Source organism: Scyliorhinus torazame, chromosome 7 (assembly GCF_047496885.1).
Source record: "Scyliorhinus torazame isolate Kashiwa2021f chromosome 7, sScyTor2.1, whole genome shotgun sequence".
NCBI classification, from domain to species: domain Eukaryota; kingdom Metazoa; phylum Chordata; class Chondrichthyes; order Carcharhiniformes; family Scyliorhinidae; genus Scyliorhinus; species Scyliorhinus torazame.
The window spans coordinates 261,057,450-261,082,810 of NC_092713.1; the positions used below are offsets into that span (position 1 = coordinate 261,057,450).

Below are 25,361 nucleotides of genomic sequence, written 5' to 3' on the forward strand. Positions count from 1 at the left end.
ATAGATGGAATTCCTACCATAATTCTATAGAGAGCAGCAGGCAACGCATTAGAAACCCAAAGTTAACAGGCTCCGTACTTGACATACAGAAGGATACTAACGTCACGCCTACCCTCCTGTTACAGGGTATTTCAGCCACTGCTTTATTGCTGTTGACAATATAATTACAGCACAGCTGACACAAGCACTTCACATGGTGATTTTGATTCACTTCAGCCATGTGGGCTGGGCAGACACAATGGCCCAGCATCTTCTGTATGAGTGCAAATAATCCTTGGCAGGAACAATGTTTGCATAATTGTTTAAATCCTTTTTGCTGCTCCAAATCTATTTTATGCCAAAATAATGCAATACACAGATTTTTATGGGGTCAACAAATCACACAAAATGGACAAAACTCCACTGAAACAATTACACGGTAATGATAACATTGTTTGAAAATCACTTTTTAAAAAATCACGGTTATTCAAAGTCAGAATTCACACATGTTTTTTAACCAAAAATATCAAAATCATGTTTTCTGTTTGCCAAATGATTGTGTAGGAAAGCACGTTTTGTTGCCTCATGAATGGTACACTAGCTGGTGTTCCTAAACAGGTCAAAGTATCCCAGAACATTGGTTCTGTGCCGCATATCAAATGAGTCAGCAAGAGGGCAGAGTCATATCGCTAAATGTACCAAGAACAATGTATCCATGAAATTCTGATCATTAAATATATTGGTTCAACTCTATGTGGTAGGCATTCGCCTGGACAATTTCACAAGTCAAGAGTCAGAATACAGGAGGGAGATGCAGCGACAACATTCTATCCCTCAATGCCAGCAAAACTAAAGAGTTGGTCATTGACTTCAGGAAGCAAAGTACTGTACATACCCCTGTCAGCATCAACGGGGCTGAGGTGGAGATGGTTCGCAGCTTCAAATTCCTAGGGGTACACATCTCCAAAAATCTGTCCTGGTCCACCCACGTTGACACTACCACCAAGAAAGCACAACAACGCCTATACTTCCTCAGAAACCTAAGGAAATTCGGCATATCCACATTAACTCTTACCAACTTTTAAAGATGCACCATAGAAAGCATCCTATCTGGCTGCATCACAGCCTGGTATGGCAACTGCTCGGCCAAAGATTTCAAGAAACTTCAGAGTCATGAACACAGCCCAGTCCATCATACAAACCTGCCTCCATCCATTGACTCCATCTACACCTCCCGCTGCCTGGGGAAAGCGGGCAGCATAATCAAAGACCCCTCCCACCCGGCTTACTCACTCTTCCAACTTCTTCCATCGGGCAGGAGATACAAAAGTCTGAGAACACGCACGTACAGACTCAAAAGCAGCTTCTTCCCCACTATTACCAGACTCCTACACGACCCTCTTATGGACTGAACTGATTAACACTTCAACTCTGTATGCTTCATTCAATGCCGGTGTCTATGTAGTTACATTGTGTACCTTGTGTTGTCCTATTATGTATTTCTTTTCTTTTCATGTACTTAATGATCTGTTGAGCTGCTCGTAGAAAAATACTTTTCACTGTACCTCGGTACATGTGACAATAATCAAATCCAAATCCAAGTACGCCTTCTGGTTCAGGAATTGTATGAACCACCATGTCGGAAGCGGATTTGTAGCTGATTTAATTATTATATTCCTGAATACCAATGATTATATCTTGATATTTTTTGGTTGTGTGTAATTTCTTTTCCTGCCAATTAGATATTCCTGAGTTCAGCAATTGTATTCCCCAGAATCAGTCACATTTAGCCACAAGAAATTGTTCTACTTGCGGAACTCATATTTTATTCGAGTAAAAAACTAATATATTCCACAAAAGTTGTTATACTGTGATTAAGATGATTCCTTGCCCACTGCACTAGCCTCCTACTGAGAAAGATACATGGTCACCATGAATCTGATTCAACCCTAATGCTAGACTTTCTCTCAGGACTGGAAATTAGCAGGTAACTAGAGGTAAACATCTAAGTCATACAAATCCTGGAGTAATGTCACAGGAGGTGGGTGCACTGGTTATTCTCATTTAATCTAGTTAATCTATCTTGCATATAAAATAAGCTATTTTACACAAATGTAAGTATATGATGCTATTAAGATCACTGGAATATAAATCAGGAACAGCTTAGCACAAGAAGAAAGATTAAGCTGTGGTGTAGCTGGGAAGAGGAGCAAGTGCAATGAGAGGGCTGACATTCTGTATTCTGAGAGTTAGGAGACTTGCAAGTGCAGAAAAGGTCAGGGGTACAAAAGAATTGGAAGGACCAATGAGCACTGAGAATTGGAGCCGTGAGAGACTCATGAAGAGAGTATCAGGAGCATTAAGAAAGCTGAGTCAGGACTGCTGAAACAATTAACAGTCAATACAAAAAAAAACAGTAGAAGTCAATTTGTATTGTATAATCAGATGCATTTGTGATGTGCATCTGATAAATATTCTGGGAGGTTACATATCAGCACTGTTGCAAGTTCTGACAGGTCTAAAGCCGAGATCTAAGGCCCGCAATCCTCATCTAAATGAGTTGCTTCAGACAATTAGTTGTCTATTTACAGGTGTGCATTAATAAGCATCATTAATACTGACTCAGGCTCTTGATAGTTTATTTTTCCTCCTTGCTTTGTACAAACATATCTTCTAGCACAGTGCACTCCAGTGGAGTTTGCAGGCAGGTTTAATTATCTATTCCTCCTTTAAATTCTACATCAAATTACCTATCTTTCTAATGCTGTCAGCCGAAACACCAAAATTATTTGAAATATTTTTCATTTCCCTGAAAAATCAATTTCAAGGAAAAAGTAAATAGTTTGAATTGATTATGCCATTTAATTCTCAAAAGCAAGTACATTTGGTCTTGAGTGATCTACAAGTGATTGCAGTCTTGATTATGTGAAATGTATATTCATAATAGTTCAGGTTTCTCTATCAAACCTATTTAAAAAAATATTCAATCTCAGAATATTGATGGTGCTGTCAAGGCAAGTGTTTATTGTTCAACCCTAATTGCTCTAACAAGCTGCTGGAGGTGGGCCTTCTCTGTGAACCCAATAGTTTAATGCAACTGGATGGCTTGCTATGTCACTCCAGTGAGCACGTAACAGGCAACCTACATTTGGCCAAATTTAATTGCATCATTCTTGTACTGATAACTGATACAGAATGGGTCAAAACCTGCACAAAGTAAGTTCAGTGACTCGAGGAAGGCAGCAGTAGTGGAAGAAGGATTTATTAAACTATGCACAATACTCTGTGCGCGACAGTAACTTTCTCCCAATCCAGTCCTTATTTGGACAATCAACAACTGTGGGCCCTGCTTGGGCCGGATTTTGAGTGAAGGTCTTTAACAAGCTCAAGCTGGGTGGTCTCCACAGAAAGCCTCACTTTCACCTGCCTGGCGTCACCCTCTCCTCCCCCTCCCTCCTGCCAATCCCTCCCTACCTGCAAAGCTTGTACTCCACGATTCCCGTGGGGAGAATGAATTCCCTGTGATCCTCGTGGGGGCTATGACACTCCTGCACACCCCCCCCCCATGCCACTTCCGCAGCCAATGGTGGGGCCTTTGCATCGCTTCGCCCGAGGCTGTGCTTCAGCCTGCTGGTATATAAATGGCTGGGCCCTTTGGCTGAGGGGGGGTTCTTGACAAGGAGGGAACGTCAGTGCTGCCGGTTGGGCGTCATATAGAGCGGGCTGCTGCTTCTTTTCTTCTCCAAATGCTTCCTTTGAACTCTCCCCTGAATCCAGTGGCGGACCTACAATTTTGGGGCCCTGAAGCTTGAACTGTTACATTGTCAAGTACAGCTTAAGCGCAGTAGCCATATTGGGAAATACTTCAATTAGGTGTTGCTCACAAATAAGTTGAAGAACTTCTGTGCATTACATTTTAGATGCCGTGTTTTCTTCTGTGTTCTGGGATTTCCTAAGGTGCAAATATTCTTTGAACTGATAACATTTGTTGACTAATTTGTGGTCAATATCATCTTTGTAATACAATATTATAAGTTCAATACTGTCCTCATCAATTTCAGATTTGTTCACCAATTCTGAGAGGAACTTGAACCTTTTCGCAATCTCTTGTGTAACTGGATTAACAAGCAGTCATAGAATTGATATAGAACTTCTATCCTAAATTTGTCAGCTCCTCTCAAAGAAGCAATACCACTTGTTCCATCTGAAAATTTCCTTGAAACAATGCGTTTGGAAGCATCAGAATAACTTGAAGTGATATCTTCACACAAACCTTTTGCTTCTGATTCATAGTGTGCAATCCTATTGGCTGAATTTTCTCTGAGTTCTTTAACAAACGAAAGTAAAGATGATAGCAGAAGATAACCTTCAAATACATCAAAACCAGGGGTTTGGAGTTTCTTACTTGTTTTGTTGAAACGCTCCAGCACTTCTTCCCAAACGACTGTTAAAATAACATATTCCAGCTTTACCAACTTGTGGTATAAATTCTTTGCATCTCGTTTACATTCAGGCTTCTCTTCTGAGTCTTCAAAAATATATTTGAGAGTTTGTACAATACCCATATATCCATTTTTAATTGCCCGGATTGCTTCATAGTGTGCAGACCATCTAGTTACATTTAAGCTCTTTAGAGAAAAATGTAGATTGCCCTGTATGTTTAAAATCCCCCATCTCCGTGGAGATCCAGAAAAGAAAACATACAGCTCCTGCAAAATGCCAAAATAGTCAACAACTTCAGGTACAGTAGACACTACCTTTTCTCCAACAAGGTTAAGTGAATGGGCTGCACATGGTACATAGTCTGCGTACCTGTTAGTGTTTTTAAAGACTGCTTGCAGCCCTTTCTCCAAGCCCTTCATGTTAGATGGATTATCGTAAGTCTGACCACGGATATTTTCAAGTGAAAGCTTATGTTCACCCAGGACTTGTTGTATTTTGTTGAACAAGGTCGTGGATGAATGGTTTTCTATCAGTAAAAATGTTAAAAATCTCTCACAGGGTTTTCCATTATAGCAGTATCGAACCACAATTACCATCTGGTCAACATGTGTCAGGTCAGGCGTAGAGTCAACAATCATAGAGTAGTATTTAGTGTCTAGGTTGTTGACTTGATTCACCATTTCATCTTGCACATGTTTTCCCATGATTTCTATCAATTCTTCATACACGGGTTTGGATAGGTAAGTAGCATTTACGTTTTCATTTTTACATTTCTCGAGATGTTCATGTAAAAATGGGTCGAACTCTGCAATAAGTTCAATGGCCCCCATGAAGTTTCCATTATTTGGTGAGCCTCAGTTCTCCTCATGACCTCTAAATGCCAAACCTCTTTCACTTAAAAACTTTATAACAGCTACAACTCTTTTCAGTACTTCAAAATAGTACTGCATGGTTTTTCTCAACTGTTCTTCAAGTTGCTGATCCACAGTATTTTTATTTGACTTTCTTGTTATCCAACACAACATCGCCCTCTTATGTTCCATGCAGTCTTCATGATTCTCCAGAGTTCTGAGTACATTCATCCAGTCAGAAAACCCACCTGTTGTAAGTGATGTTTGGCATTTAGAAAAGAGTTTGCAAACAAAACAGTATATACAGCCTTTGCTCTTTGAGTAAACTAATCAGGATCTCATCAGTCTGGCCATTTTTCAATCTTTTTTCAAAATATTTGTTTGAGAAACTTCTGTTTTGCTCCTTGTAAACCCTTCTTGATTCGGTATATACATCATCTGGTTTTTTATTTTGAAAAAAAACCTAGGTCTTGCATTAAACAATTCTGTATGAAATCATTATCAACTGTTATGGGCCAATTTTCGAGGTCACTGTATTCTTTGAAATCACTGAATTTGCTTCCTGTTTCATGTTTCTGCTCAATCTCTGCTTGCTCCGCGGTACTTTCATGTTGACCACTGTGATCGTCATCTGTATCAAAAGCATCAACAGTGGGTTGAACATTGCTAGAAAGAGCTCCCATGGTTTGTGCACTATCACTGGCTTCAATGGTGTTTGCTTGGCTTGTTTCAACTGGTGTTGACAAACTTGACATTGCAAAATAGTTTGTTAGTTTTTGACATTTAGAAATTTTGTCAGATCGCTTTTCATTGAGTTTGCGTTTTTGGTATTCACTTAAGTACTTTTGTGAACTCATTGTTATTCCTCTAGGGTCTTGACCTCTGTTAAAAAGGGAAAACAATTACATTAGCCACAACAGAACAGTCAACTTACCGCGACACTCCACCTTGACAACATCTGTGCTACTGACTCTCAAACTTTGGGATTGTTGAAATAGAAACAACAAAAAATTAATCAATTTGAGTCATGCGACTATTGTTGCATACTTTGAAAGGAAAAAAAATTAGGTCTACTTTCTGAGAAAGGTTTTTTAAAAAAAACCCTTCTCAGAAAGTAAAGCGCCATTTTTAAAGATTTATAATAAATAAGCTAAATAGGCTAAACTAGGCTATGTTCAAACTAGCCTATGCTAGGCTAGACTAAGTTAGGGAAGACTAGGCCACCAAAACTCATAGGCTAAGATAATGTAACACAATTTTACCATTATTTGAACAGTTTTCATAATAAACACCTGTAATTTAACACAAATTTACCCTTTTGTTACTTTTTCATAAATACTTGTAATATAGTATTAGCCTAGGCTATGCGGTCGTAGCCTACCTTCCGTTCACCTCTTCATAAAAACAATAGGCTTAGGCTAATCTAACACTATTTAACCTTTATTACTTACCTTACTTTTCTAAATATAACATTTATTTTTGAGTAGGGGTAATTAAAATATTGTATCCTTATGAACACTTTATTGAAAAAAATTATTGACTCGATCGCTATCACGAGTGCTATTACGTTGAAAATTCACGTTAGCATTGTGATTGCCTTTTCAACGGCTCCCCTTTTTTTGTTATGACATGTCATCTACTGTTTGTATTTCTGTCATAAATGTTAATAGTGTTTTAAATTATTTATAATTATTTTATGTTAAATATATTTAGAATGAAACATCCTTAATTTGAACGTTTTTTTGTTTACGGCTAGCCTACATGATACTTTAATAACCTTTTAATTTTTATTTTAACTATTATTTTGCATTGAATTACACTACATTATTAATATTTTTTTTTTATTAAACCCTTTCTCATACAGTAGGCCCAAAATTTTTAAGCAATGTGGAATAAAGTCGCTTCTGGAGCCCCTCTGGGATTAGGGGCCCTGAAGCTTAAGCTTCATTAGTTTCATAGTAGATCCGCCCCTGTCTGAATCTGCCCCTGTACCTCCTCCCCAAAGTTGCAGCCTTAGACCCAATCCCCTGAGTGAAACTGCCGCCCTCGCATTCTCCGGTCATGGTGCCACTTCTGTGCCTCCTACTGTCCTCCACTTTCCCCTGTCCAGGGAAGGCAAGATACAGATTGCGCCGGGTGAAGCGACTCGGGTGACTCCCGAATGGCCCTGGCGCCCGGTGTGCAGTCCGATTTGAGGCTCGTGCGTGATTCACATGTTGCGCCCAAATCCACGGCAGGCACAACAGGGCTTCTGAATCACACCCAAGATATTTCAATCTAGAGGAGTCTTTTAGTTTTAATTGCTAAATATTTCATATTGCAAGCCAAGGCTGTTCTGCCCAGCTGCCCAAGCACCTGCTTTTCCAGTTACATTGCACATTTTGTTAGTTTTAATATCAAAGGACATTTTCTCCCAATCCATTCCTTATTGGGACAACCAACAACTGTGGGCCCTGCTTGGGCCGGAATTTGAGTGAAGGTGGCCTTAATCTTTTAGCCATCTGCACAGATTGTTACAGGGGACTCCAACTATCATAGTTAATTATGTTAATTTTGAGAATATTTTTGAGGCTCCTTCCTCTCTGCTGCATGAAACTGGTGGTGGAAGAATGGGGAGGAATGGTCCTGGTACCCTCCCATTTTTTGACACGTCCTGGAGGCCGCCATGTTAAACAGGCCAGCAGGCACTGAGAAATGGGCCCTAGATTCTCTTATTGAGGAAGAGGACATAACTGGTGTCCCTTGTGTGTCTGTATTGGATCTGACACACCTTGCTTTCTAGGCCTTGGGCTTTGTGAGGGCATACAAGGCAGCTGTGGTGCCAATATTTGAGGTGTTTTCGGCCCGTTAGCTACCCTACCCCATCTTCCGAGGATGAACACTGGAGCACCAAGAGCATCTGGAATCTAGGAATTGCCAGGCTCGCTGTTAGCTGTGGGAATCCCCCTGGGAGTCAGCTGTTATCTGATCATTCCAGAACCAAGGGAGGTGTGTCATGTGATGGAGATCTTGGAGTGGTCAGCGGATCCCGTCTCAAAAAGCAGAGCCCAATAGTTGTTTATATCGATGCATTTTTAAAGAACTCAGTACTGATTGGTCTGCAATCTGTGATGTTGACACTTCTCTCAAAGTGTCAGGTTTCCCTGACAATGTCAATATGCGCGAAGGTGGCACTCCGCAATACATAATTAATCTCAAATAGTAGTAAACTAAATACAAGTTAGTAGAAAGAACCCTGATAACAGCATGGCCCAACAGCTGACGTGTTTATTTACTGCATGAATGAGCCACTCAGTAGAGAGCTGGTGGAAACTGGTAATCAATGGCTCTCAAAATAAACAGTGCCACATTGAAGTAACTAATCAGCAAGTATCTTATGTTTTTTTAAAATAGCAAAATAACATCATTGAGCATTGATGAGGAACCACTCAATGAATTATCTTGACCTGAATCAATGGGGGAATTTCTATATGACATAATTTTCCTATTTATATTTGGAAAGAAACCTCTTCATCGAGCAAGATATTTCTTACAGCAGCCAAAAGCTCTAAAGGCAGACTTGTGCTTGGTTGCACCTTGTGTCTAGACACTGGCTGCTGGGTACATGTTAGAATCTGGGCTGGCCTTCAGTTGTCAGTTTTTTCTAAGGGGCTTTTGCTTGTTTCCAGATTGTTACCTATGAGCGATTCTGAACCATGCCCCCGTTTCCAAGCCATGAATTTCATTCATGTTTTCTCTCACCCCGAAGACCTGGCTAAGATTGCAAGAGCCTGGGAAGTTAAACCGCCTTCAGGGAAAAGAAAGCACTATATTTATACTGAACTCATTGAAGTATAAAATCCTCAGAGGCACAGACCGCACATCTCAGAGATAACAAAACACCCAAGTCCATTTTGCACTCTCAACATGGCTCGAACTTTCATAGCGGCATGACTTCTGGATCTATGTGTATAGACCCTGCGTCCACGTCGACCTGTCCAAAACTTTACAAAATTGTGAATTTGTAAAACCACGGCTGCAATATTGCTGAGCAGATGCCTGCGCTCCCTTCTTACCACCTGCATTGCTCTGCGTGTCAAACTGTGCCCATCGCCATGCCCGTGACAACGGAACTGAGTGAGCAAATTTGTGCTCTTCCACGAAGAGGGCAGAATTGAAACACATTGCTGTGTCTGTACGCAAAGCTGTTACTACATCATGTGGAATTGGTTCGGTGAACAAACTATCTTTACAACATGTTAAAAAAAAATGAACATAGGTGTTAAACATAGTGACACCTTCAATAAGAATCAAATTTGCAAACTCTCAAAACCCCAGGATGAGGTCAAAATGGTCACTATAATGATGTTAGCTGATTGTGTAGGTGGACTTGAGTATTATAGATGCCTGGATAATGTACCATAAGGTACGGTCTGAGCTAAATATGGGGTCACCCGACCTGGGGTTTGCAGGTCAGATAGCACATGGTAGGGAGGTAGTCAGCATGACAGATTAAGTGATGCCTCTCTTGCAGTTAAATCTGTGACTTTGACTCATGGTTTTTTTCAGCCTGAGATGTAATATTGCCAAAAGTCACCTTCTATCCTCCATTCCAGTATTCCTCCACTCTGTTATAACTGATTACATTTTTAAATCATCCATGATTTTGCTTTCAATTCCCTTTTGCAGAAGTGCATACAGGCATCGATCACTTCAGCAGACAGCCTCGTGTGCACCCAGTGTCTGTTGCATAATCATGAATGTGGCAACTAAAACCCCAATCCATGGATTGGGTCTCCCATAGTGTATGTGAGGAAATTCCGAAGTCAGTCTCCAAGTTACCTTTCAATAGTATCTGCCTTGTCCAAAGTTGAGGTTTAATTTCACGCATTGTTCTGGGTTTACTGATGTAGATTTTCCATTCGAGCTACATTCCTAAAGTCATACTTCAGGAGCTAAAAACCTAATATTGGAATCAATTTCTTTTAATCTTGTAATATGCAGCCATTACATCTGTTGCATCAGCATTTTCAAAACTGCTCTTTATTGGGAGGGTGTTGGTTGCAGAACAGCACTCTATAATCTTCTGTAGGTTGACTATAAGTCTTTGTTAACTACTAGTATTCTTTATACATGTAAAAGTAAAGTTACCATAGTCCCAGATGACCATAGGCTGCTTTCCTCTTTGAGCTGACTGATGGTGCTCTAACTGAATAATCTCAGCCGGTACAGGAATTGAACCCGTGCTGTTGGCCTCGCTCTACATCACAAACCAACTGTCCAACCAACTAAGCAAAAGTGGCCCTGACTTGGTGTCAGGAAGAGGCCATTGAATCTCGTGAGAGGCCTCTCTTGAGATTTGGAACACTCGAATCGTCTTGCGAGATTCAAAGGCATCTCGCGAGATGTCGCGATCTGGATCTCAACCTCACTGGGTGTTAACCAGATCAGTTATATAAGTGAGCCATTAGGCTAATTTAAATATGCATTCGCTGGTTTCACCCAGCGCCCAGGGCTCAACGGCCTCACCTGGGCGACATCGCCAGGATTCCGTTTAGTACTGATCCACAAATGTGGACCAGGTGTAGTGGCACATGAGTGGATCTTCCAGGCCATTGGAGACCCCCGGGTAGTCGGGGAGAGGGCAAGGTGGCACACTAGCACTCCCTCTGACACCTGGGCACCTTGGTACTACCAGCCTGGCACCCAGGTACCAGGTTGGCATTGCCAGGGATCGGGCCCAGGAGGCAGGCCTTGCCAGGTAGAGGGGGGTGAGGGGGGTTCCCGGTGGCCTCTACAAGGTTGGGGAGATGAAGGGAGGGTCAAAAACTGGGGACAGTGGTGCTGAAAGGGGGAAACAATCGGGGCTGCTAGACAAAATGATGCCCCGATCAGCATAAATTCCTCTAAGTGCGGCCTCAGTGGAGGGAAACAAAAGTGCTGTTGAATAGTGGGATGTTTCTCAGTACTGCAGCCACCAAGTAACACCCCACTAAATGCGCCGTTCTGCAGACTTTAACTTCAGACTACTGAATCGCACCCTTTATTTCATCAAATTGCTGAAGAGTTGTGTACTCTTTTCGAAGGGCAGGGCTTTGTTCTAGTTCTACACACTCATCAACTGGAAGAATAAATTTTTTGTCAACGGTTTCTAATAGTTTCTCAAGGTTGGTTGAGGAATCATCGACACCATGCATCAGGATGACTTCCTTCGCAAGTTCACTAAACGAGTATAAAAAGGTATTAACCTGGACTTCTTCTAATTTTTGTGCTTAGACCGGATGCACTCTGATAATTTAAAAAAAACCTTCTCCAGCACATCCAATTTTTCATTAGTGTTGACCTTGGGGTGAGTCCAAACAGATCTGATTCATTGGATTTTTGATCATAGTCAAATCATTTTTTTGCAGATTAAAATGTTGTTGCCCTTGTAAGAATGGCTGTGCCATAAATATTTATTTTCTCTCTGCTCTTCTTCCCATGATTTTAAGGTTTTTGCAGGCTCCTATTTCACTGATGGAACCTTTTGTTTTTAAGCTTCACACATAACCTTCAACACTAATAGTTTTGACCAATGATTTGCTTCCCTGAGTTTTTGAACTTGATTTGAACGTGCTTATTTTGTTCTGCTTTCAGTTAAAATAAAAATCTTTCTCTGGAGCTTGACTGGATTTCACAATGGTATGCCATTTACTTGGAGACAGAGCAATTTTCCACTTTTTGGTTTTCAGCGGCTCTGCCAAATGGTGATGACATTCTTGTTGGAAAGAAAATAGCAGTGGCTGCCTGGATTGGCTGACTGTCAAATTCTTTTGTTCACGGTTTACTTTTTGAACAAGTGAATCGGTTGAATAGGAGCTTCTGCTAGTTTTTTCCCGAAGTTGGACAGTTGCAACGTTCCCAAAATATTTAATTAATTTGTTCTCTTTTTTGTTCTCGGACGAGTTCAGAGGCCACTTGTTCAGGCTCTGACTCAGGGATTGGATTTCAGAAATGGGTCTCTTTTGAATGGCACTTCTGACAATGAATTATATAAAGTAGTTCTCAGGACTTGCTGAGTAACATAGAACATAGAACGATACAGCGCAGTACAGGCCCTTCGGCCCACGATGTTGCACCGAAACAAAAGCCATCTAACCTACACTATGCCATTATCATCCATATGCTTATCCAATAAACTTTTAAATGCCCTCAATGTTGGCGAGTTCACTACTGTTACAGGTAGGGCATTCCACGGCCTCACCACTCTTTGCGTAAAGAACCTACCTCTGATCTCTGTCCTATATCTATTACCCCTCAGTTTAAAGCTATGTCCCCTCGTGCTAGCCATTTCCATCCGCGGGAGAAGGCTCTCACTGTCCACCCTATCTAACCCCCTAACCTGGAATTTAAAAATATTTAGCTCACCCATTCAGGTTCTGTCCACTCTGTACTCTGAGGCTGAACAAAGGAGATTCAATGGAGTCTTTTGCTGCAGTAAGGAATTTTAAATCTCTTCCTTCAGCTTCCAGGCTATTCTTTAGGGCATTTTCTGGAGACCTTTCCTCTGGGCCTCTATATCTTTATGAGCTTCTTTTCAGATCAGAATGCTCTGTTGAATTTTTCTCAGTCTTCCAACATTTCAATTTGTCTCTGTACTTTAGCAAGGTTCTTGGTTATCCCATTGCTACCACCATGTTGAGAGGGTGTTGGTTACAGAATGGTATGTCTTCAAGAGGTCTCCATAGCTTTCTGTACTTTAATTGTAAGTCTTTATTAACTACTAGAACTATTTACACATGTACAGTAAAGTGCACGAGCTTGGATCTGTGTCCATGCTCAGGTCTATACACGTCTCTGCTCAACACTACACTGACCCTTGGGTCTGGGTCATGTGCCTTATACATCACTATGTGGGCGACCCTGTACTCAGTCCCGCATTACCCCTAAATGTGCCAGATCCTTATACTACATTCTTCACTTTCTGGTTTATATATAGCATTCTGTTCAGATGTTAGCTCACCTATTTCTGTATTTTTGTAAAGCACCATCCTGATACTGAAGGATTTCTGAATCATTGCAAGATAACAAAACTGTTCTATTGATAGTACAACATTCGTAGTATGTTTCTGACTGAGCAATGCATCTGCAATTTTCAGCCCTTGGTGGGATAATATTTCTGCTTATAAATTAATTCACAGAATTTCTCAGCACAAAATGTACACAGCAGGTTCCAGGATGGTGAGTGTCCTGTGCTCACTCATTTTGCACCAGAAATGTGCCACCTGCCACATTTTTATTAGTCTCCTCCTTTGGCATTCAGAGCATGTAGCGAAGTAATAAAAAAAACCTTGTGAAACTTTAAACAGAGTTCCTATGCTTTATGTTGTACTCTTTTGTGAAATCAGTGTGCCTCAGTGCCTGACAGTGCTAAACGTGGATTTCTACTGGGCGACAGAGCGTGGAGAAATGAGAATTGCAATAGCGGTGAGAGTGGGAGAGACAAAGTCTATATGAGGAGAAGAAAATGAAGTGTGTTACAGTGATTATAGGAGAGTGAGCAGAAGTAAGGGAGTATTTTGGCTTGTGAAGCTGAAGGTGGTGGAGGTGTGAGTTGTTGCTTCACAGCGTCAGGGACCCGGGTTCGATTCCCGGCTTGGGTCACTGTCTGTGCGGAATCTCCATGTTCTCCCCGTGTCTGTGTGGGTTTCTTCCGGGCGCTCCGGTTTCCTCCCACAAGTCCTGAAAGACGTGCTTGTTCGGTGAATTGGACATTGTGAATTCTCCCTCGGTGTACCCGAGCAGGCGGCAGAGTGCGGCGACTAGGGGATTTTCACAGTGACTTCATTGCAGTGTTAATGTAAGCCGGAATGTGGGGACTAGGGGCTTTTCACAGTAACTTCATTTGAAGCCTACTTGTGACAATAAGCGATTTTCATTTCATTTTCATTTGTGACCCTAATAAAGATTATTATTATTATTAGAGTAGAGACCGAGAGAGCTGAGAGTTAGGATTTTTAGATTCGTAGTTCTGATGAGGCCATTGAACTTTTTATGTATTGTAGCAAAAAACCTGGTACCTTTATTGTAACCTCTTTCCACAAACGATGGAATTGTTTCTGAGTGTTTTCTGTCTTCAGGGCGATGAGGATATCTTTTCTTTCCTGTTCACTGCCATTTCTTTATTCAGCCAGTGTGTACTGTCCTTTTAAGAGCTGTTTGCTGGCCTTTTAAGCGCTGTGAGAGATGTTTAATCCTCCCCAAACAGATGCACGCTAATGAAGAGTGCAGGCAGCATTAGCTGTACAGCAGAGTCATTATAATGTGCTTGAACCGCCAATTTAATGTAGTTCCTGCAACTAGATGAACTGGGAACAGGTGTGTACAGTGCAAGTCCCACCACCTGGGCGTCCACACTCCTGGACCCTGTTCTTTCTTAATTTGGACAAAATCTTTAGATGTAACAAATAATTTGCTGAGAAAGCATATAATTCTAACAGATTGCTTTCCATAATTATGAAATCAAGTTTTATATCTGATGCACCTGGGACGGCCAACATTGGTTTGACTGCAGGTGGAGGTATGATGGTGTCGGACTCAAACACAGGAATATTGCACTTTCAGCTGCACAAGGCCAGGGTATGAACTTTGAACATTTATCAATGAATTGTCAATGCAACAATACCACCAATATTGGGTTCCAGCTGTTCTACGCTGAAGTATAGCATAAAATAGATGCAATGTAAAGTCTTGTCATAACTGTTGCATCAAACACTTCTTTTTTTTTTTGAAAATCGTTTTATTGGCTTTTCTCATATTTATAAACAGTTGTTACTTATATACATTACATTTTTCTTGCCCAATCTAATTTGCTTTATTTTACAGAGAGGTTTGTTTTGCCCATCATTTGACTAACTGTATGTACATTTTGCTGCCCTCTGGATTGGACTATGATATCCCCCCTTCCTCTCCCCCCCCCCCCCCCCCATTGGTTTCAGCATGCTTCCTCTTCTCTTGTGGTTTCCCCATTTTTCTCCCCCCCCCCCCCCTCCGGGTTGCGCAGTCCTTTGGTTCTTCATCTTTTTTTTCTCCCTGGCTTACTCCTTGTTGCTGGCCTCGAACAGGTTTTGGAACAGACCGGTCCCCAAGTGTCCAGGAAGCCTTCCTCTGACCCTCGGGTGGCGTACTTAATCTTCTCCAGGTGGAGAAATTCCGAGAGGTCAGCGAGCCAGTCTGCAGCTTTGGACGGTGCTGCCGATCGCCAGCCGAGCAGGATTCTCCGGCGTGCGATTAGGGAAGCGAAAGCAAGGGCGTTGGCCCCCTTCCCCATGTGTAGCTCTGGCTGCTCCGATACCCCGAAGATTGCCACTATTGGGCATGGCTTCACCCTCACCCCCACAACCTTGGACATTGCCTCGGAGAAGGCTGTCCAGAACCCAGCAAGCTTGGGGCAAGCCCAAAACATGTGGGTGTGGTTGGCTGAGCCCCTCTGGTACCGTTCACATTTGTCCTCCACCACCGGGAAGAACCTGCTAATTCAGGTTCTGGTCAGGTGCGCTCTGTGCACCGCTTTGAGTTGTATTAGGCATAGCCTTGCGCAGGAGGTGGTGGAGCTCACTCTGCTCAGTGCTTCGCTCCAGAGTCCCCATCCCACCTCTGTCCCAGTTCGTCCTCCCATTTTTGTCTGGTCCCGTCCAGTGGTGTTCGGGCTCTGTCCAGTAGCTGTCCGTATATTTTCCCACATAGCCCCCCCTTCTTGCTGATTGTGCCTATCAGGTCCTCTAGTAGTGTGCTTTCTGGTACCCCGGGTACCCTACTGTCTCTTTGCGGAGGAAGTGCTTTATTTGGAGGTGTCTCAATTCCTGTCCTCTTGATAGTTTCCACTTCCTCGTCAGTTCATCCAGTGTCACCAGTCTGTGCCCTACTTAGAAGTCCCCGACCGGCAGTGTGCCTCCGTCCCATCTCCATCTTTTGAAGGTGGTATCTAGCATGGCTGGGGGGAATCTGTGATTGCCGTAGATGGGGGCCATAAGGGACATTTTGGTTATCCCGAAGTGCTGTCGCAACTGGGTCCACGTTCTCAGCGTGGCCGCTACCACTGGGCTCATTGTGTACCTTGTTGAGGAGGAAGGGAGTGCTGCTGATGCCAGGGCCCAGAGGGTTGTTCCTTTACAGGATGCCTCCTCCATTTGTACCCAATCTGTGTTGGGTTCTTGTACCCATCCCCTCACTTTTTCTGCCGTTGCTGCCCAGTGGCAGTATTGTAGGTTTGGTTGAGCCAGGCCCCCTCTGACTTTCCCTCTTTGCAGTGTCGGTTTGGGAATTCCCGGGTTCTTGCCCCCCCCCCACACAAATGCCATGATTAGCCTGTCTTGGGGACGAAGATTGGGATGGATCTAAACAGGAAGAGGAACCTTGGCAGCACGTTCATCTTGATCGTTGGCACTCTTCCCGCCAGGAAGAGTGGGAGTGAGCCCCACCGTTGAAGGTCTTTTCTTACTTCCTCCACCAGGCTGGTCAGGTTCCACTTGTGGATCTGTGTCCAGTCTCTGGCTATTTGGATGCATCAAACACTTCTGAGTCAGGCGCAGAATTGGCTTAAATGCAGGACTGAATTTTGCCAAAGACACTGACCCATCAAACATTGTCATATCAATGTAACACATTAGAGATGGATTACAGTTCGTTCCCTTTCAAAATATATCTTAACCTCAGCCTGAGGAGAGCGGATCCTTCTACTTGCACCTATGTGACATTAATATTTCCCACCCAAGCCATGAACGAGGTTTTCAATATAAAACCAATTTTGTACTGAATCAATATTGGAGAACATTACAAAAAACGAAAATACTGGACAATCTCAGAGGGTCTGACAGCATATGTGGAGAGAGAAGGGAGCTAACATTTCGAGTCTGGATGACTGTGGATGAGTCTGGATGAGATTGTCCGGTATTTTCGATTTTGTTTAAGATTCCAACATCCGCAGTAATTTGCTTTTATCTTGCAGAACATTACTCCTGCCAAGTGTATTTTGATGACCACCAATTTATTTCATGTTGCATTCTTACAGCTGGTCACAATTTGAATCCAAGTCTTAGAAGTTAAGAAATGCAGTGTCTCAGATAAGTAATTTCTTAAATGTAGTTAATAGATGTAAAGTTGTTGGTGTCCATTGCAGTAACATGCTCGTTTGCTGCTTCTGTCATGTAAAGCCATCTTATTCGAAGTACCATTTTCAAAATAAACTTTGAAATTCTTGTGTCATTCAATTAAAGAATAGACAGTGGATGGAATTCTCCCATTTTGAGACTAAGTGACGGGGGGTGGAGGGGGTAGCTGCTGTGTGGGTGGGTGAGGGTGGAGCGTTTTCTTCTGTGGAGGCTGGGGGAAGAACACTGCAAGTCTTCCTTACCTGTCCTCATTAATTATGCACTCAGGTGTTTTACGCCGTCTTCAGTGGCAGGGCAGGCCTAGATAGCGCGTAGTCTGCCATCATGTCTGGACACCATCTGGAAAAGGCACCCAACATCACTGACCAACTGACCCACTATTGAAGAAAGAAGGCAGACCGCCTGACAATGAAGTTGGATCACCGGGGGCACTCTAAGTTCGGAAGATGGACCTTCTGAGAATGAAGTTGGATCTGCAGAAATATTCCGAGGCTGGAAAATGACCCCCCACCCCCCACCACCCAGGAGACCTAATCTGAAAGGTCCACTTGCAGGTGCTCCCCGACCCACTGCTGTGGTGTTCCAGGGTATGGGTTACGGGCGACCTCCATTCCAAACACCAGCGGTAGCCCCAGACCATTGTTCAGATGAGCCCCGGCATACGCATGCCATGTTATTCCAAATCTGTTTCACACCGACGTGCTCTCCCGCTGAATAGCGGAAAATCTGGTATGGGAGACCGGACTTTCAAATGTATCCCATTAACGTGCTGCAAGTGAAGTTCATGCCGGCCTCTGTCGGGTTTTCCGATCCGCCATGGCAGGCACCAACAGAAGGTCCCACTGTAAATTCACACTGGCGTGAAACCGATTTCTGGGCTTCCCACTATATTCTTCCCCCATTCTGCCATTCTCCCACGGGCTTGGGAGAATTCCACCCAGTATCTTTTGGTTAAAACAAAATCCACATTATTTCCTTGGTTTGTTTGAGATTGTCCATGTCAAAGGAATGAGCACAATTTTGATATGTAAGATGGTTAAGGCTAAAAGTAGAAAGAAGGCTGAATTTCTTGCAAATTCAGCTACTTGATCAGATGAACTCCTCCATTTTTCTTTTTGCTCAGGCAAAGAATTATAGCATGACCTGATAATACATAAAGTTTTGAGAGAATATTAATTGAATTACCATGTCAGTAACACAAACTTTGCTTACCAAGCTATGGCAACTTGCATATTTCATTTTTTAAAATGTATTTCACAGGGTGTGGGCATCTCTGGCTAGGCCAGCGTTTTTTGCCCATCCCTAATTACCCTTGAGAAGGTGGTGTTGAGCTGCCTCCTTGAACTGCTGCAATCTATGTGCTGTAGGTAAACCCGTAATAGAGATTGCCAGGATTTTGACCCAGTGACAATGAATAAACATCAATATAGTTTCAACTATTCCTAGAATGCTAACATTCTTTAGAAGAACATTTTGAACGACCCTTTGAATATTTGAACATATTTTTCCAAAGGATGTGTTTATATGTTTACACAGTAGAATCACTACAGTGCAGAAGGAGTCCATTCAGCCCATCGGGTTTGCACCAACCCTCCGAAAGAGCACCCAGGCCATGGCCCCAACCTATCCCCACAACCTTTTAGACACTAAGGGGCAATTGAACATGGCCAATCCACCTAACTTGCATAACTTTGGACTGTGAGAGGAAATCGGAGCACCGGAGGGAAACCCACACAGACACAGGGAGAATGTGCAAACTCCACACTGACAGTCACCAAGGTCGGAATTGAACCCGGGTCTCTGGCCCTGTGAAGCAGCAGTGCTAAACATTGCACCACCGAGCCACCCATACATTTAGTTCTTATTGAATATTGCTATTGCATGTTAGTATTTAGATATAAATACATGTGTTATTTGCTTTACCTTGTAAACCTCCAACCTGATATATTAATATCTTCCATAAGAGTCCGCCTGTCTTTGTTAAATTGAGTAAATTGATAACTGTGTACATGGAGTAATTGTTAATCCTTTGGGATTATATAGTTCTGTGATGACAAAATATGGAAAAGGTATAGATTCCAGACCACAGTAAACATCATGGTCTGTTAACAGGAACTGCTACTAAACTGGTCCCTTAAAATCGCAAATCATTAGCTATGTGTAGGAGATTTGAAATGGAGTGGTAAACTGACGATGGAAGAAACAAAACTGAAAGGCAAAACAGATGACCATATTCTTTATTATAAAAACAGATAGCTTACATGGAGCGTCATGGAGGTGTAACACAATCTCACAGTTCAGGTAATGAACTTCACTCTCACAGTTCATGACATCATTTGAATCCCTCGAGTGTATCGCAGATGGAAGACAAATGTGAAGCTAATTATTTTATATGGGATAATCCTTTATTCCAGAGTGTGTTACAAGACAGGAACACTTGTGCCCCACGGCAGAGTCAAGTGTAGGGTAGACATTGACTCAAATTCATGACAATAGATTTGTGAGCAGATGTCTTTGCTGCTGGATTGCTACCTGGTTTGCAATTCAACAGTCTATGTCAAAGGCAGGATAAGCTATTATTCATTTTGGAAAAATATATTGCATATGTTTGTGTGATGATAATGCTCCCCACTTCGTGTGGGAGTCAATGCTTTATCTTCCGGCAAGTTTTGGTTGCACAATACATAAAGATCATGGGCAGAATTCTCTGCTTCAGAGACTAAGTGCCGATGCCAGGACTGAATCATGTGAGTTCTATGACCCCAAAAGAGGCGCCAGTCCCGGAGTGATTCAAGACACCCTAATGGGCCAGCACAGGTGCCACGTGGAACTAGTGCAATTCCAGCAAATACTGGCATGTGATTTGTTGGGCTCGTGACTAGCACTGGAGAACCTGACGAGCAGGAGCTGCATATTAGCACTCTACTCCCCTCATCCCAGCCAAGAAGATGGCACTGGTTGCGCTGGAGCATGCCCATCCCGTTGATGGGCGGCTGGGGCCTGAGGCGGGGTGGCCTGGGGAGGCACCCATACAACTCGTGGTGCTACATTCGCAGTGGGCAGTCAGCGGCGTGCGCAGCCACATGGCTGCCTTGCAGATTGCAGCAATAGTGGTCCATGCCTGTCCAGCCCCGACCCCATGGCTCACCTCCTGGCCACCCCCCACTACTCCCCCAGCCCTGGCAGAAGCCCCCCATCTAGCGGCATAACTGTCAGAACACTAAAGCGATGTTGGACACTATTTGTACCCCCTCTCTTTCACTCAGCAGCGAAGGCGCCTGAGGTTCTCCGAGCTGAGTTTGGAGGATGGAGTAATATTGTGGTGTGTTAGGGTGGTCATTCCCCATCTGGCACAGGAACCCCCTTTGCAGGATTCGCATGCTGGCCATTCAGGAGTTTCAAAAATGAAAATGCTGGCCTGGAGCTATGTTTGGTGGCTGGGTATAGATGGTGACATCGAGCGAATGGCACAAACTGCCCAGCTTGCCAGGAATTGCAGAATCTGTCCTCGGCAGAGCCTCTCCATCCATGGGAATGGCTGGATTGTCCATGGATTCGCCTCCAGGCGGATTTTGCTGGACCATTTACTGATTGTGGACGCACACTCCAAGCGGCTGGACGTTTTCAGGATGTGTTCCACAATGTCCAAGGTTACTATCAAGAAGCTATCAGGGGAACATTTTTGTACCTATGGGCTTCCAGAGATGCTGGTTATGGAAAATGGGACTCCTTTCACCAGCAAAGAGTTTGCCATTTTTATGCAATGCAATGGCAGTCGGCACATCCGCACCACACCATATCATCCTTCCTCCAATGAATTGGCAGAGAGGGCGGTCCAAGCTTTTAAACAAGGTTTGAAAAAGCAGTCAACCGGGTGTATGGACATGCGTTTGGTGCACTTCTTTTCAATTACCATACGACACCGCATGTGCCCACCGGGATTGCTCCAACGCTTAATGTGACGACGACTCCAGACTCTAAAATCATGGGCCTAGTCGGGTCATAATGTGCCAAGAGATGTTCAGGAGGTAGGCACTGTTTATAACCATGGGTTGTCCTGACACGCGCCCCAACACCATTTCTGGTCTTTCCACAAAAATACATGCAACGGGGCCAATAGGGAGGCTGGGTTTGCGATAAACCTGACATAATAATTAACGATGCCCAAAAAGGACCAGAGATCAGTGGTGTGGGAGCCTCCTTTATAGCCCAGACTTTGTCCTTGACTGGGTGTAGCCATCACTAGCCGAGGTAGGTCACTGCATTGGCAAGGAAGACACATGTACTTCGTTTTAGTCGGACAACCACATGGGCAAGACAGCGGAGTACCTCCTAGTAATTATCCATGTACTCCTGCTCCTTGGAACCGGTGATAAGAACATCCTCGAAGAAGACGGCCACTTTTGGCAAATATGTAAGATGTTCTCCATCACTCTCTGAAATATCACGAGGGCCGGCAAAACCCCAAATGGAAGGTGGGTGTATTTGAACAATCCTTGATGTGTATTTATTGTGTCAAATTTTCTAGACTCTGGATCAAGCCCTACCTATAGGTATGCGTGACTCATATTGAGCATTGTAAACGAATAGCCCCGCCCGGCCGAGCATATAGATCCTCGACCCGGGGCATCTGGTAGCAGTCCAATCGTGAAGCCCTGCTTATGGTAAACTTGAAGTTCCCACACAGCCAGGCGGTTTTATCAGGTTTCATCACTGGCACCACCGGTGCAGCCCATTCCATGAACCGTACGGGTCGGATGACTCTTAGATCTTACAACCGTTCCAGTTCTGCATCCACCTTAGGAAGTAATGCATCCGGAACCAACCTTGCCCGGACATACTGGGGCTGAACAGTAGGAACGACATAGATGTGGGCTCTGGCACCCTTAACCCTGCCAAAACCCTGCCAAGGCCTTCCTGAAAAACCTTCAGACATTAAACACATCTTAAAGACTGCCGGAACCAATTCAAAAGATTTTCTGCCAATCAAATCGAAGTACCCTCAATCAGTCACTTCCCAGTAAATTTGGACCCGGACCATGTACATCCACTAGGGGCAGGCAAACCACCTGCTGTCCATATACCACTGGTGTCACAGTGGTCCTCACAAATTTTAAAGATCCCCCCTCCCCATATATGTAGCCAATATAGCCTTGGTATCCCACAAGGTCAGCAGTATGATTCCAATACACAGCCATTGAAATGTGTGGAGGTCCACAATAGGTGTCCATTAACTTGCAAAGTAATCCGAATTGGTGTGAAACCTGGGGCGTCATTCTCCGACCCCCCAGAGGGTCGGAGAATGGCCGTTGGCCGCCGTGAATCCCACCCCCGCCGGTTGCCGAAGTCTCCGAAGGGAGAAAAGTCGGCGGGGCGTTAATGTCGCCGCTGCCGTCGGAGAATGTCACGGGTCTGCGCAAGGCAGCCGATTTTCGGCCTGCCGATATTCTCCCTTCCGGATGGGCCGAAGTCCCGTCGACGTGATGACCGTTCACGTCGACGTAAATTAAACCTCCTTTTCATCGGCGTGACCCTGTGCTCCAGGGTCACGCCGACCAGCGTGGAGGTGAGTGATGGCCTGGGGGTTGGCTCTGGGCAGGCGATGGCGTGGCCGCAGTCTGAATGCGTGAGGAGAGGTGTATCTCGGGTTGTGTGTGTGTGTGTGCGGCGGGGGGTGGGGGTGGTTAGAGTAGGCTGGGCTCCGGGGAGTGCCGGGAGGGGGTCCGTGCCGGGGAGGGGGATGGGGGGGGTCCGTGCGGGGGAGGGGGATGGGGGGGGTTCGTGCCGGGGAGGGGGATGGGGGGGGTCCGTGCCGGGGAGGGGGATGGGGGGTCCGTGCCGGGGTGGAGGTTGGGGGGGGGTCCGTGCCGGGGTGAAGGTTGGGGGGGGGTCCGTGCCGGGGTGGAGGTTGGGGGGGGGGTCTGTGCCGGGGTGGAGGTTGGGGGTGGTCCGTGCCGGGGAGGGGGATGGGGGGTCGGTGCCGGGGTGGAGGTTGGGGGAGTCCGTGCAGGGGTGGAGGTTGGGGGGGGGTCCGCGCCGGGGTGGAGGTTGGGGGGGGGGGTCCGTGCCGGGGTGGAGGTTGGGGGGGGGTCCGTGCCGGGGTGGAGGTTGGGGGGGGGGTCTGTGCCGGGGTGGAGGTTGGGGGGGGTTCCGTGCCGGGGAGGGGGATGGGGGGTCCGTGCCGTGCCGGGGAGGGGGATGGGGGGTCCGTGCCGGGGTGGAGGTTGGGTGGGGGGGTCCGTGCCGGGATGGAGGTTGGGGGGGGGGGTCCGTGCCGGGGTGGAGGTTGAGGGGGTGTCCGTGCCAGGGTGGAGGTTGGGGGGGGGGGGGTCCGTGCCGGGGTTGAGGTTGGGGGGGGGTCTGTGCCGGGGTTGAGGTTGGGGTGGGGGTGTCCGTGCCGGGGAGGGGGATGGGTGTCCGTGCCGGGGTGGAGGTTGGGGGGGGGGTCCGTGCCGGGGAGGGGGATGGGGGGTCCGTGCCGGGGTGGAGGTTGGGGGAGGTGTCCGTGCCGGGGTGGAGGTTGGGGGGGGGTCCGTGCCGAGGAGGGGGATGGGGGGTCCGTGCCGGGGTGGAGGTTGGGGGAGGTGTCCGTGCCGGGGTGGAGGTTGGGGGGGGGGTCCGTGCCGGGGAGGGGGATGGGGCGTCCGTGCCGGGGTGGAGGTTGGGGGGGGTCCGTGCCGGGGTGGAGGTTGGGGGGGGGTCCGTGCCGGGGTGGAGGTTGGGTGGGGGTTCCGTGCCGGGGTGGAGGTTGGGGGGGTGGGTCCGTGCCGGGGAGGGGGATGGGGGGTCCGTGCCGGGGTGGAGGTTGGGGGGGGTCCGTGCCGGGGTGGAGGTTGGGGGGGTCCGTGCCGGGGTGGAGGTTGGGGGGGGGTCCGTGCCGGGGTGGAGGTTGGGGGGGGTCCGTGCCGGGGTGGAGGTTGGGGGGGGGTTCCGTGCCGGGGTGGAGGTTGGGGGGGTGGGTCTGTGCCGGGGTGGAGGTTGCGGGGGGGTCCATGCCGGGGTGGAGGTTGGGGGGTGTCCGTGCCGGGGAGGGGGTTGGGGGGTCCGTGCCGGGGTGGAGGTTGGGGGGGGGTCCGTGCCGGGGAGGGGGATGGGGGGTCCGTGCCGGGGTGGAGGTTGAGGGGTGGGGTCCGTGCCGGGGTGGAGCTTGGGGGGTGGTCTGTGCCGGGGTGGAGGTTGGGGGGGGGGTCCGTGCCGGGGACGGGGATGGGGGATCCGTGCCGGGGTGGAGGTTGGGGGGGGGTCCGTGCCGGGGTGGAGGTTGGGGGGGGGGGTCCGTGCCGGGGAGGGGCATGAGGGGTCCGTGCCGTGGTGGAGTTTGGGAGGGGGTCCGTGCCGGGGTGGAGGTTGGGGGGGGTCTGTGCCGGGGTGGAGGTTGGGGGAGTTCCGTGCCGGGGTGGAGGTGGAGGGGGGGGGGGGGGGTCCGTGCCGGGGTGGAGGTTGGTGGGTGGGTTCTTGCCGGGGTGGAGGTTTGGGGGGAGGTCTGTGCTGGGGTGGAGGTTGGGGGGTTGTACCTGCCGGGGAGGGGGATGCGAGGGCAAGTGAGTTGGTCCACCTGGCCAGGTGCCAGCCTCCAACAGTTGGACCCATGCGGTCCATGCCACCTGGCTGGGGGGAGGAGGGGATATGGGCAATGATGACATGTCGTCGTTCCCTCCCCCCCCCACCAGGCCGTCATGGTTTCAGATCATCCAGCGATGTTGGCCGCCGTGGTGGCAGCCGCTCATGTCTATGTTGCCCTGGATGAGGAGGAGGAGGAGCATGCCAGAGAGGCGGCGCAGGCTGCCGCAGAGGGACAGGCGGCAGCCGCCCAGGCTGGAGGGACACCTGACCGACAGGACGAGGAGGGGGAGGAGGACGTCGCGGCCCCACGGCAACGGAGGCACCCGAGGGCGCCCCGTGTGTACCGGCCCCGGCAGTCATACCAGGACCTCACGGACCGGGAATGCAGGAGGAGACT

At 46.5% G+C, this 25,361-nt stretch overlaps 1 protein-coding gene across 2 annotated transcripts in view; it reads left to right on the plus strand.

The window, feature by feature from the left end:
* LOC140426998 (BTB/POZ domain-containing protein KCTD16-like) overlaps positions 1–25,361 on the plus strand; it is a 343,701-nt gene that overhangs the window by 168,561 nt on the left and 149,779 nt on the right. The window contains exon 2 of one of the 2 annotated variants that reach the window (XM_072512366.1): positions 741–1,554. The exons of the other annotated variant lie outside the window; for it this stretch is intronic. Coding sequence (XP_072368467.1) covers positions 741–832 — 92 coding nt within the window. The 3' untranslated portion in view covers positions 833–1,554. Of the gene's footprint in view, positions 1–740; positions 1,555–25,361 lie in introns of those variants that run through there. 2 annotated transcript variants of the gene reach the window in all.